A 13,269-nucleotide genomic window follows, 5' to 3' on the forward strand; every position below is an offset into this window, starting at 1 on the left:
AAATCTCATATTTTCTAAGGGGAGATTAAAAAGAATACCACATAATTACTACTTTTCTTATCAGCTTTTTTTGACAAAGAATGAAGGTTAATTCTAATGACTAAATTAATGAAGCATGCAGTGATATTTTTTCTAAAGTAATGAAGCACGTATCTTCATCATACTTATGAACTCCAGACTAATTACTAGTGTTAATTACTAATTAGTAATAACTAATCACTAATTATTAATAGTAATTTGTTTGTTGTTTTGCTTTATGCATGTATTTACTTACTGAAGTGGGTATCAGGTTCTTTGCACTAGCCAAGATTAATTGCTCACCAGTTTGCTACTCACGGCAACTTTCCCCTCCCCCATCCCTCTGGATCTGAATATGAGTTTTAATCTGATTTAAAGAATTGGTTCTATGAAATTTATTGAGAGAAATTCAGAATATATAGGAGTAATAAAACTTATTTTAAATTCTCAAACAACTTTGATTATTTCAGGATAGGTTTTTCCATTTGTAAATGTTCTCTCTACCCGCCCCCCATCCCGTCTTTAGATCACATTACCATATAAAAGCAAAAGGAGTTATTTGTTCATTTAGTTATCCATTTGTTCAATAACCATAGTCATAGCTACATTTATACAGTATTTTACAGTTTACAGAATGCTTCGCAGAAATCTTTTTATTTTGACCCAACAATAACATTGGGAGACCTGTAGGTTAAATGCTCATGTTCATCATATTATTGTTTATTATAGTTTCTGTTTGTTCAGTACCTGATATAACAGACAGTTTGCCAGATACTTTATGTTAGTCATTGATATCCCCATTTTACAAATAAGGACACTAATGCTTAGGAGGTTAAGCTTGTTAAGATCATATGGCCAGGAGGTGGTAAAACCATATTTCTAATCCAGATCTGTGCAGCAAAAACCTATCCTCTTTTCACTACGCCATGCTACTCCTTGCCCAAACTCAGAGCTAATAAATAGTAGAACTTGGACTTATACTTAGGATTCCTCAAGTCACAAATTGTAGTATCTACATTAAACATTTATTGAATGTCTTGCTGTAGACACAGAGTCTCTGCTTCCTAGTCAGGGATACAGACATGTAAGTGAATAATTTCACAACAATGCACCAAGTGCTGTAATAGAAATACATACACAATTGCTGTGAAACTAAAGTCATTTTATTTGAGTACCCATCTACTTAAAGTCATTTTATTTGAGTACCCATCTACTTAAAGTATTCGGAATTTTAAATGTTTATAAATATCTATTTTATTTGTCTTTTAGTACGAAGAACTGGAATACACCACTTATATTTGATCTCAAAGAAGGAACTGTTAGTTTAATTGTGCAAGCAGAAAGGTAATTTATTATGTTTAACTGTTGGATTTGGGGTTAAAATATTTCAAATAGCAGTAAAAGCAGTTGTTAAAGCATCCTGTTTACAGAATGTTACACTAGTCATTTGGAATCAATCTATTTCTATTATATGTTTTAGAATAAAAAAAAGAATAACCTCTTAGATTCATGGTTCTGAGACTTTTTAGTGTTAGAATTTCTTTACAGTCTTAAAAAGTTATTGAAGGTTATATATACATATCAGCATTTACTGTATTAGAAATTGACTGAGAAATCTAAAAGGTATTAATTTATTTAAAATGCTGAGAATAAACTCATTGTAAGTAAACATCAGAATATGACATGAGAGAATGAGAGTGAAACAGGCAAATTATAATGAAATGTTTTGACCCCATGGTTCTCCTATTTTCTATTCTGCTCTGCTTAGTTTTGTTTTTGTTTTTAAATATTGGTTGAAACTCATTGGTTTTATGAGCCAATACTGGTCTGTGACCTGAAGTGTGAAAATAGTATTCTCTACCAAGACCTTCAGTGTGTACAGGACTAAGAAACTCCAGGCCGATTAACTGGAGTAAATTAAGAATAGCTACTTCTCAGGAACCTAAATTTTTCCATGAAAAGTGTCAATTAGTCTATATTGATACCCTACTGAATCAGAGGTCAGACTTAAAAGCTATGACCCAATAAAACTTGGAATAAAGTATGAAAATATAATTGACAGTTACTTAAAATAGCTACTCATAAAACCTTTGCACTAAAACCATGTACTTTATTCCTCATCCCTTTACTCATCACCCAGGCAGCTCTTGATAGTGTTTATTGTCAGGTTTCCTAGCCCACAGCATTTTATAAATAGTAAACTGGGAGAGAAATGGTGCTGGTGGGCTGTTAGAGGCTGGCACAATGACAGGAAGAAAAATGACTGCCTGGCAAGGGAGCATAGAGAAAACTAAAAGTGTAGAACTGTGTAGCTGAGTAGAATAATTATTCTGAGCACCAACAGGTTCTCATGAGTATCAAAGCTATCAGTTAAATAGTTACTGAAGAGTGTGATCATCATATTGATGACCTTGAATAATCAAGAAAATGTTATGTCAAATTTTATATCATCTGTTTATTGAAATTGAAATATATGATTTATTTAGTTATATCATAAATTTTTAAGACAGAAGTCATTTTTGCCATTTAAAAGGTAAGATGTCAGCTTTGTAAAAAGCTGTGTTTCTGAAATGCTTTTTACCCTAACAGTTCCAAATAAATGTATATATTTATACATTATTCATAAATGTATTTATTAAATATGCTCTTACTAAAGGCATATGTTAATGGCATAAAGAATTAGGTAATTAAAGACTATTTTAGTTACTGCCTATCACACTTGTCTTTTTTATACAATTAGAGATTTTTGTTCCCTAGAAACAGGGTGTTTACCTGCAAGGAGGTTAAAAGCTATAGTGTCTTGTTTAGAATGCTTTTAGTACTGAGACAAAGAAAGAGTATATAACATGATGTGTCGCTTTGTCAAGATTAGCAAATATTGTTTTTATGCACTAATGTATATGGCCATATACTAATGCGTAAGGGCCAGACCCTTCAGTTAAATAACCTACCTACCTATCTGTAAGTGTTAATTTAATTGAAGTGTGTACATTTGGTATTCGTTAGATACTAACCTTTCATTGATTTTGGTATTAATTTCCTTTTTGTTTCCATCGCAAGACAGAACAATTAGCAATTCCTGTATCAATAAATTATTCTAAATCAAGAATATAAAGACCTTTAAGACAGGATTCGAAAAAGTAATAATGTCTTCAGCATTGGGGAAATAGGCACGCCAATATAACCAGAGCATGCTTATAAATCAATACAACCTTTCAAAGGGCAATTTAACAATATATATTAAATTTTTTAAAGTGTATAACCTCTGATCTAGTAATTGTGATTCTAGAAATTGTACTAAGGAAATAAGCAGGGTAGACATACAGAGATATATATATATACACTATATCTGAAATAAAATAAATATCTATCAGGAGTGAGTGAGCCAAGTAAAGTTATGGTATATCCATACTTTGTTTGCCATAGTTACCTGTGGAATAGGATCACAAGAGGTCTTTTGCTTTCTCTGTATTGTTTGAGTTATTTTTTACTATATTCATAAATTTCCAAAGGCAAAATATAACAGCCATAAAATATTTACATTTTCAGTTAATAAAAGATTAGCTATACAGAGCCTTGAATGTAGCTGTCAACATAGTGAATGAACCTGAGTAGTTGCTGCAAAATGTGTGAGTTTTTAGATATGAATACATACTGATAATTGCCATATGGTTTTAAAGTAAGAAGCATCTTATTTTAATATATACTGGCCCTGATCTTAACTTTTGCATCATTTTCACTGTTTTAGACTTTAACCAGTATTTAATCTTCAATTATCTTTAACATAATCTTTAATTATGAAATAAGTATTAATATTCATGAAACAAACAGCAGCACCTGGCATTAAAATCACTAAGTTGTAAATTATAAGATTTTCTGATTGCCTTTGTATAGAGATCTTCTTTAGGCAAGAAAATGAATTATGACTATAATGTAAAAGAAGTCACAATTTTAGTATGTAGGGTAGTGATTACAGACATTTTCATTTTTCTTCCCCTACATCCATCAAAAAACAAAAACTCGGGAAACAAACCAAAACAAGCAATGTTGACTTTCAATTTTTAAAAATATTCTATTCTTTATATGTCTATGTACTTACTTTAATTGTAAGATTTAGATTTTTCCAAAGGGTAAACTATTCTCTAATATAAAAATGAAAATATAGTATACTCCTATTTGCAAATATATTTTTATTCTTTATTTTTTAGGCATTTTCTTCTTGTAGATGGTGGTGGTATCTATTTATATTCTTATGAAGGGCGCTTCATTTCTTCTCCAAAATTTCCTGGAATGAGAACAGATATTCTGAATGCACAGACTGTGTCTCTGAGTAATGATACCATAGCAATAAAAGAGAAAGCTGATGAAAAAAGTAAGTACATTTTTATAATTTTCCATGTCAAATTTCTGTGAAATTTGTTAACAGTAAAGTTTTCGTAAATTAACTTTCATTTTCTCATCTGTTAATACTTTATATGAAAGAATAATGAGCATCCTAATTTGTTCTCAACATGAATTAAAGAACTGAAGTTGTCATACTATATATCCAAGTGATAGAACAAATAGTGTTACAACATCAAAGATCAATGGTAAGGAATAAATCTTTATATGTTCAGTAGCTGTTGGTAAAGTCTGAATTCAAGATTGTGGTTTAAAAAATATTTATTAATTTTTGGATTTTTAATCTTTTTTAATCCCTTTTTCTTCATGTGGTAACATAGCAAATATTGCACTTCTTGTACTATTTATTTTGGTTTTTTTAAATTTATATTTTAAGTTAATAAAGGGGAAGAAAAGTATGAATAGCTTAAGAAATTCAGTAGTATAGTCAAACCATTTTATTAAGGTATTGCTGTACCGTAGAGTCACTTATCCAACAAATATTATTGAGTGCTTACAATGTTAAGTACTTTGCTAGAAGTTGAGGATACAGTGGTGAACAAGAAAGACAATCCAGCAAATGAAAATATACAACCAACAAAAAGTATGTATAATAAATTGTCAGCTAATGATACATGCTGTGAAGAAAACTAATGCAGGGTGACAGAATAGTTTTGGAGGTGAGACAGGGTAATAAATATAGGACAATCAAGTACAAGGATTCTGAGGTGGAAATGGTTGTGATGTTAAAGGAACTGCCAGAGGTCATGTGACTATGTCAATATGAACCAGGCAGAGAGTGGTAGGACAAGAGGACAGAGAGATAAGCAGGAACCAGAAAGATTTGGCCATGGTAAGGATGTGAGCATGTGGGAAAGAGAGGAGCCAAGCATCCTATCTTAGGTTGTTATCCTGGATAAATGAGGTGGAAGATAGGGAAGGAGGAAGTTTGAAATGGGTATGCAAACCAAGTGTTCTTGTTTTGGTCATGGTATGTTTAAATGATTCTTAGACATCCAACCAGGGATGGAGAGTAAACAATAGTATAAATGAGCCCAGGGCTCAGGAGATAGGTTGGGACTCAAGATATAAATTTGGGAGTCATTGGTGTACTGCTCGTGGTTAAAGCCATGGCACTTAATGCAATCACCTGGGAAGTGAGTGTAGACAGAGAGGAGGACCAAAGAATAATGAAATAACTTTCAGATGTGAATTAACTACAGAGAAGTTCGGAGAATAAGATATATTCAGTTGGAAACACAAATGCTTTATTAAAGTTTCTATCTAAAATATGTGGTGTTGAATGAGAAAAGTATAGACAACTCACATGAATATTTAGAGATGGGACTTTAATAAAATCCAAATTATCTAAAAAAGAAAGAAAAAAATAGAGATGGGTAAGAGGAGGAGGAGCCACTGAGATAAGAGGAAAACCATGAAGAGTAAGTGATCTCTAAAGCCTAGTGAAAAAATATTAAATATTACATAATGTTTTCTTTCTGTTAATACATATTGTGAAACATTGTGCATTACTGTGACATTACCAAAAAATATGACTTGAGTGTTAATTTTGTTAATTTATGCCATGGAAGACCTAATTCAGGAGCTAGAAAACTGTCCTTCTAAAATTTTCAGTAGTTTCAGATAGTATCACCTCTCATACTGGTAGAAAATATAACTCTCCTAAATAGAGCTATTCTGTCTCTTCATGCCTTAGACCTTCTCTGAGAAGAGGGCATTTGATAATTGCTGTTTTTTTAAAAAAGGACTTCCTTTCTGGCTAAAAAATAGGAAGAGAGAACGAAATAAAATAGTGTCCAGATAGCAGACAGAATTAAGATGACCGTGTAATTGAATAATAATAATAATTTGGAAGTCAGATTTTTATTTTCAGTCAACTGAAATTTGAAAATCCTAGTGATCATTATGAGTTGTCTATACTTTTCTCATTCAACACCACATATTTTAGATAGAAACTTTAATAAAGTATTTGTGTTTCCAACTGAATATATCTTATTCTCCGAACTTCTCTGTAGTTAATTCACATCTGAAAGTTATTTTATTATTCTTCAGTCCTTTGACAATTCATAGAATTTAAGAGCTAGAAGGAATTATGAATGTTTACAGATATAGATTTATGTGCCAATAAATTATCCTTTTACTTATATGAATTTTGAATATGAATTTTGATTTTTAAACAAGATAATTATGAAGTTCTGTTTTGTTGTAAATCGAAAATTTTAAAAATACTAAAAATTATTGTAAAACTTACATAAATTGAGAGGGGAAATATTTTAAGTTCCTTAAAGAACCTAGAATTCGGGCCGACCCCGTGGCTCACTCGGGAGAGTGTGGTGCTGGGAGCCCAGCGGCCCTCCCACTGCGGGTTCGGATCCTATATAGGGATGACCGGTGCGCTCACTGGCTGAGCGCGGTGCAGCCAACACCAAGCCAAGGGTTGCAATCCCCTTACCGGTCACAAAAAATAAAAAAATAAATAAAAAAAACCTAGAATTCATTGATGGCTTAATAAAGGTATATGCTAGCAAGAGGAAACACGATTGAAGTACTTTTAATCTTTAACCTGAAGAAGTTGGCCTTCACATGTGACATCAGTGATTCCTTCCTAATTTGGGAGCTCCTTTATAGGCAAGATTCTTGTGCCCAGCACAGTACTCTATACTGTAGTAGGTGCTCAATAGATAGATGTTGAATGGATTTGAATACTCCTTTGGGTGATTGATTAAGTACTAGAGCCACTACATTTGCCTTCCTTCCTTTCTCCATCCACATGACACAGATTGTACAGCTAGGGCTGGGTCTCTGGTGCTCACAGACCCCTCGAGCCCATCCACAAACCCTTCACAGGCAGTTCTACAAGCTCAGTAACCAGCAAAAAGGTCCTTGGAGCCTTGGTTGAAGAGATAATAGTCTTTATTTAGCACACACACATCTAATACCTAGGCAGTCCAAAGAGAAACTTAAAACTCAACTGCTACAGACAAAGTCCAAAGAAAAACTGAGCAGCTGCCAGCAGAGTAAACATGCTCTATTTTTAGACATGATCTCTCTGCTGGTGAGCCTCCTTCACAAACTGCAGAACACACAATAGCAATTAACTAAAAAGATACATTGGTGCACATGCACTAACTCCACCCACACATAACTTGTTTACAAGAAATGTGCTGCTTGACCCCCCAACCAGACCTGAGCCAAGGGAGCCTGATTAAATTATCCTATTTTCCCCACACAGATGCTATGATATTAATGTGGGTGATTATTTAAAAACAAATGTCTGGGTGGGGAGAGTGGAAGTTAGAGTGCTTATGGTTAGAATCAGCTCTTTTAGCTCCCTCATCCTTTACTTGCAGTTTCTGTTACATGTTAACACTGAAATACAGGTCCAGTCTCCAGTACACCAGATTCACTTACAGTTGTGGTAAAAAGTAGATGAGTTTATCCATGAACCCCCAGCTTTCCATTATATGGGCAGTCAGCAAAAGGATGGAAAGCTTTTGTTTTTTAAAAAAGTTATTAGTTTGTATAGTTATGAAGATAATCTGGTTTAGCCAAGCCCAAAGCATTTTTTAAAATGGAAGTCAAATTTTTCTGACTTTTTTTTTTTTGTCTTTTTCGTGACTGGTAAGGGAATCCCAACCCTTGGTGTGGTGTCGTCCGCGGTGCGCTCCGGCCAGTCCTATATAGGATCCGAACCCGTGGCGGGAGCGTCGCTGCGCTCCCAGCGCCGCACTCTCCCGAGTGCGCCAGGGGGCCGGCCCAAATTTTTCTGACTTTTGTTTCTACTTAGTTTTAAATTTGTATAGTATTTTCTTTTTCATTTTTCTCAACATAATTGGCAATTTTAGAACATAACTAAATGTTGCAACCAGCGCATGGGTTCTCATGACCACCTCAATTTGATTTCCTCTATGAATATACCCAGTGACCTCAAACTCAACAGCCTATGGTTTACCAAAATCTAATAATCAATGTACTAAAAGTATGATTCTCTGGAATTAAATATCATGTTATACATATTTTAGTATTTTTTATGATCTGTATAAATTGGTGTTTTGGGTTTTTTTTTGCTGAGTACTCATGTCACTTCTGTCTTCTCCTAACTCTATCTTTTCATTTTTTGTAATCCTATGTATATGTTGTCGTATAAAATTACTCCATTTAGGCTGAATCTTGGGCTAAAGTAATTTGAGAATTACTTTAAAAGAACCACCAAAATAGTCCAACAACCTTTTTATGTTTTCAACAATCTTTTCAACAGAGGAAACAACAGCTACCAATACCATTGTCACATCTGAGACTAGGAGAAGACTTGGTGAAACAGGGGAAGGGGACAGAGGCAGCATTGTTCCAGGCTTCTTCAGTACACTATCTCCTATAATTTTCTTTCTACAAACACTTTTTTCTTTTTCTTTTTTTTTTTTTTTATGGGCCGGCTGGCTGGTACAGGGGTCGGAACTCTTGACCTTGGTGTTATCAGCACTGTGCTCTAACCAACTGAGCTTACCAGCCAGCTTTCTCCTATAATTTTCACAACTTCACCAACTGCAGAACAGCAGAGTAAGGCTGGGGTTCGAAATAGAGAACTCTGATTTATCATTATTTAGATAGAGGTTGATGTCATGAAAGTAGATGATATTGGGGAAAGCATATATTGTGAAAATGCAACCAAGAACAAAACCTTAGGAACAGGGGTCACCAGATAAGGAGAAACTAGCAAAGGAGAATGAGGGATTGTCCAAAATAGGAGAGAACTGGGAGAAAAGAATGTTATACATAGCCTACATGCCTACATAAGAGTTTCTAGAAAGAAGATGGTCAGGAGCATGCAGTGCTGCTAGGAGGTCAAGACTAAGAGTAGACTCTTGGAGTAAGAACTAAAAATAGTTTTTTTGAATTGGAGAGATATGAGTCATTGGTGATCCAGGCAAGAGCCTTTGTGTCAGTGTAGTGAGGCTGAACAACAAATCATGGTAGGTTGAAGAGTGGTCAAGAATCGTAAAAGCTGGAATGACTGTTGTTTCAGGAAGGTTAGAATTAAAGAGAGGCAAATCATTTCCAGTGATTACTTGAGGGTTGACAAGGATTTTTTTTTTTTTTTTTAATGAAAGTGACTTCAAAGTGTTTATATGTTGAGAATGAACCAAAGGAAAAGGAATGCGAAAAGGTACAGGAGAAAGTGGGTTGTTAAGTGGGTTGACAGAATAATATCTTGGAGAAAGATGGGCAGGTAGAATGACAATGTGCAGGTAAAGAATGTGGTGTAGGGGTAGAGTGGTATGGGCACTAGACACTCCTTCACCTGAAATCAGAGTATGTGTGGTGAAGACTGGTGCTATTATAAGTAAATTTAGAGATAAATCTGAGGGAAATTGGGCTGTTACGTCAAATGTTACCAAATTTTGTTTTTATATAGTGAAATTTATGTTTACACATCTTAATGAATATTTTACATCTTTTTTGTGGCTTCCAAGCAATTTTGAGGATTAAAGGTTATTTATTTATTTTTATTTGTATTTGTATTTTATTGTGATAAGAGCACAACATGAGATTTGCTCTCTCAACAGATTTTTCAGTGCACAGTACACCTGCTTTTCTGACCAATGGCTACAAATTCATGGCTTCTCATGACCCCATCAATTTGATAATTCTCTAAAATAACTCACAGAACTCAGGAAAGCTATACTTATGATCACAGTTTTCTTATAAAGATTCATATAGTGCGAGGCCTAGGAAGAACACAGCTTCTGTTCCCTCTCCTCCCAGGACGTGTTACCCTCTCAGCACATCAGTGTGTTCACCAACCAAGAAGCTCCAGTGAGCTTTGATGTCCAGAATTTTTAATGGGGTTTTATTACATAGTCATGATTAATTAAATCATTGTCCACAAAGTTGAACTCAGTCTCCAGCTCCCTTCACATCTCCAGAGGTCAGGGACCTGAAAGTTCCAACTCTCCAATCGCATGGTTGGTCTTTCTAATTATCAGCCCCTATCCTAAAACTATCTAAGGGCTTTTGGAAGCTCCCTACCAGGAACTCAGGACAAAGACCAGATAAATTATTTATTGTACTACAGTATTAACAAGAGAATACTGAACAGCACATAACACATTGCTGTTATAGTAGGCACGGAACACATTTTTCCTTTGTGGAATATGATTGTCTGTGATGTTTCATTGGTCTAAATCAGAGCCATCAGAATTACAAATTACATCCACATTTGGACTTGCCATTGTTGAGCCTAAGGAGCATTGATGCTATATCATTAATAACAATTTTAATTAGCAAATGTGTTTTAGGAAGAAGTAATGAGTTCCACTGTTTTCATAAGAAATGTGACCCCATTAATAAATAGGAATTTTATGCTGCTGTTCTTCTGTGCTGATAGATACTCAGTGGTCTAAAGACTTAATTTCTCATGAGGATTATGATAATTCCATTGAAATTTACCAATAAAAACTCTAATACAACATATTAATTAATGTTCTACTTTTTTTTCAAGTAATCTTCCTTTTTGAAGCATCAACTGGAAAACCATTAGGTGATGGGAAGATTCTTTCTCATAAGGTAATGGACATGAGCTATTTCTAATGTTAATAGCCACTATTTGCTTCCTTTTTATGATTAATATTTTCATTTTAAGAAGGAAAACATAGAGATTAATTTTATATTGAAAATCAGTGTGGATTCTATCTATTTTGCCTAACAATGTCACAGTTAAAGACTAAGCACTGGAAAAGTCTGTAACAGAAACTACATATGCAAATTAATTGAAGAAAAGGGTCTGCTTAGAAGTCTGTTGTCCAGGCTCTTTACTGCTTTTCAATAACATGCTGTATTTTGATTAAACTTTTAGCTCCTATTAGTAAATAAAAATCTATTTATATTAATAAATATCTTGCAGTTTTCTCATTAACTAACCCTTAATCAGCATTTTCTTTAGGTTTTAAGAATATAGTTAAACTGAAAAAAAAGTTATTTTCTATAGAAGTACAAAAAGACCCTGGATTGTGAATTGTTTATTGGCTTCTGAATTGTAGCCTTAAAGTAAACAAAGGAGCACATTCTATTGAGTTATCCTTCTAAACAAGTGGGTCTAAAGATGCTTTTAACTTCATTGTTAGATACTTCTGGTGAAGCGTTACTCTAAATTAATCTTCTTCTTTTAGTAATTATTAGTTTTAAATTTGAATAATGAATACATTTATATGTTTCAGAAATAAGCATTAAAAGTATATAGTGAAAAAGTCTCTGTACTACACCTATACTCATCAATACAGTTCCTGTCCATCAAATAAGCAACCACTTCTATTAATCTTTTATACATTCTTCCAGAGATGTTTAGTACACATACCATCAAAACTGATATATATCCTTTTCCACTTCTTTTACAAAAATGTAACATATAGCTCTGCATCTTGCTTTTTTCACATAATATTTCATTTCTGGAGATCTTTGTATATCTACACATAAGTGCTTTCCCAATCCTTTCCGCCCTCACTGTATAGTATAGCATTTTACCGATGTATCAGTATTTAATCTTTACCCAGATGATGGACATTTGTTTCGTCTTTTGCTATTACAGTATTGCCTAGATGAATTACCTGGCATATATATCTTCTTGCACATGTACTAGTATAACTGTGGGACTAATTCATGAAATGTTGTTGCTGGATCAAAAGAATATGAGCATTCGTAATTTTAATAAGTATTGTCAAGTTGTCTTCCAAAGAGATTAAATCAGTTTACTTTCGCACTAGTAACAGGAGATCCCTCTTCATTGTACTCATTTTAAATCAAGACTGTGGAAGCAGAATTTTTCCTTTTCAGTAGGATTAAGCATATAAAAAGAAGTAAATTTCTCAGCTTTTCCAGATTGAAATGAGAGTCATTTAACAAGTCTAAATAAATATTTGTTTAAATGTCTAAACAAGAACACTATTTCAAGAACATTTTTCCTAAGTGTAAGGATTTCCTAAATGTAAGAAATTTATAAATTCCTAATTATAAGAATGGAAGTGATGTCTTCCCCCTTCACACTTTGCTCAATTACACAGTACATTTGTATATAATATAACATATATAAATGTATAATACATATAACAAAGATTTTTAAATTTTACACTCTATAGAATAACAGAAAAATCACCCAGTCTATTTTATTTTATATATGAAGAAACTAAGACCCAAGATCTTCCCAAGTAATAACAGAACCCAAACTAGAATTCAAGTCTGTGTATTATTAAAGGAATATGACTTAGTGTAGGGCAAAGGAGAAGGTTTTAATGAACACAAAACTGCTTTCATGTCCCACTGCAGAGTAACCCAGGGGGAATAGAACTGGGTAAGAAAGTAGGACTAGACAAGAGGAAAATGGGGAAGCCGTGCTGAATGAGGAGGAAACCCTCTTTTTCTATGTTCATAAGCATTATTATCGTTATTGTCCTTTGATGATGAATTTCTTTAGAGAGAAGAGTTGTATCTGTTTAACAGTTTTAAAAAATATACTAGATTCTTTTGATGGTGATGATAAGCAATTCTTTATTGTAATGATCAGTTTCTCTGAAAGGTTTCCATTTTGAAAATTCCTAGAATTATATCTCATGCATGCCTTAATGGACATGGAACAAAATTTCTTTCTTCCTTAAAATATAAATTATGATATTTCAGAGAAGAGCTGAATTCTTTAAAATGTATTATGAACTAGTATGTGACTGATTTATCAATTTGGATAAAGGTTTATGTGTGTTTTGTTGTAAAAGGTGTTATAGTACACCTAAACATAGTGACTTGATGGTGTGATCATGAGTCTTGTTGAATTCAAAGTTTCTAGCAAAGTCTTCAGACACAGTA

General features: G+C 33.5%; 1 protein-coding gene across 1 annotated transcript in view; it reads left to right on the forward strand.

Moving 5' to 3' along the window:
* Positions 1-1,238: 1,238 nt before the first annotated feature.
* The window catches only part of LOC103581212 (intraflagellar transport protein 80 homolog), a gene marked incomplete at its 5' end in the record, with an annotated part of 33,549 nt that continues 21,518 nt past the window's right edge, over positions 1,239-13,269 (forward strand). The window contains 4 exons of the mRNA XM_008563097.1: positions 1,239-1,362; positions 4,227-4,390; positions 10,919-10,983; positions 12,736-12,800. Of these exons, the coding sequence (XP_008561319.1) occupies positions 1,239-1,362; positions 4,227-4,390; positions 10,919-10,983; positions 12,736-12,800 (418 nt within the window). The remainder of the gene's footprint in view (positions 1,363-4,226; positions 4,391-10,918; positions 10,984-12,735; positions 12,801-13,269) is intronic.

The sequence above is a fragment of the Galeopterus variegatus genome, unplaced genomic scaffold (assembly GCF_000696425.1).
Source record: "Galeopterus variegatus unplaced genomic scaffold, G_variegatus-3.0.2 Scaffold12570, whole genome shotgun sequence".
Taxonomy (NCBI): domain Eukaryota; kingdom Metazoa; phylum Chordata; class Mammalia; order Dermoptera; family Cynocephalidae; genus Galeopterus; species Galeopterus variegatus.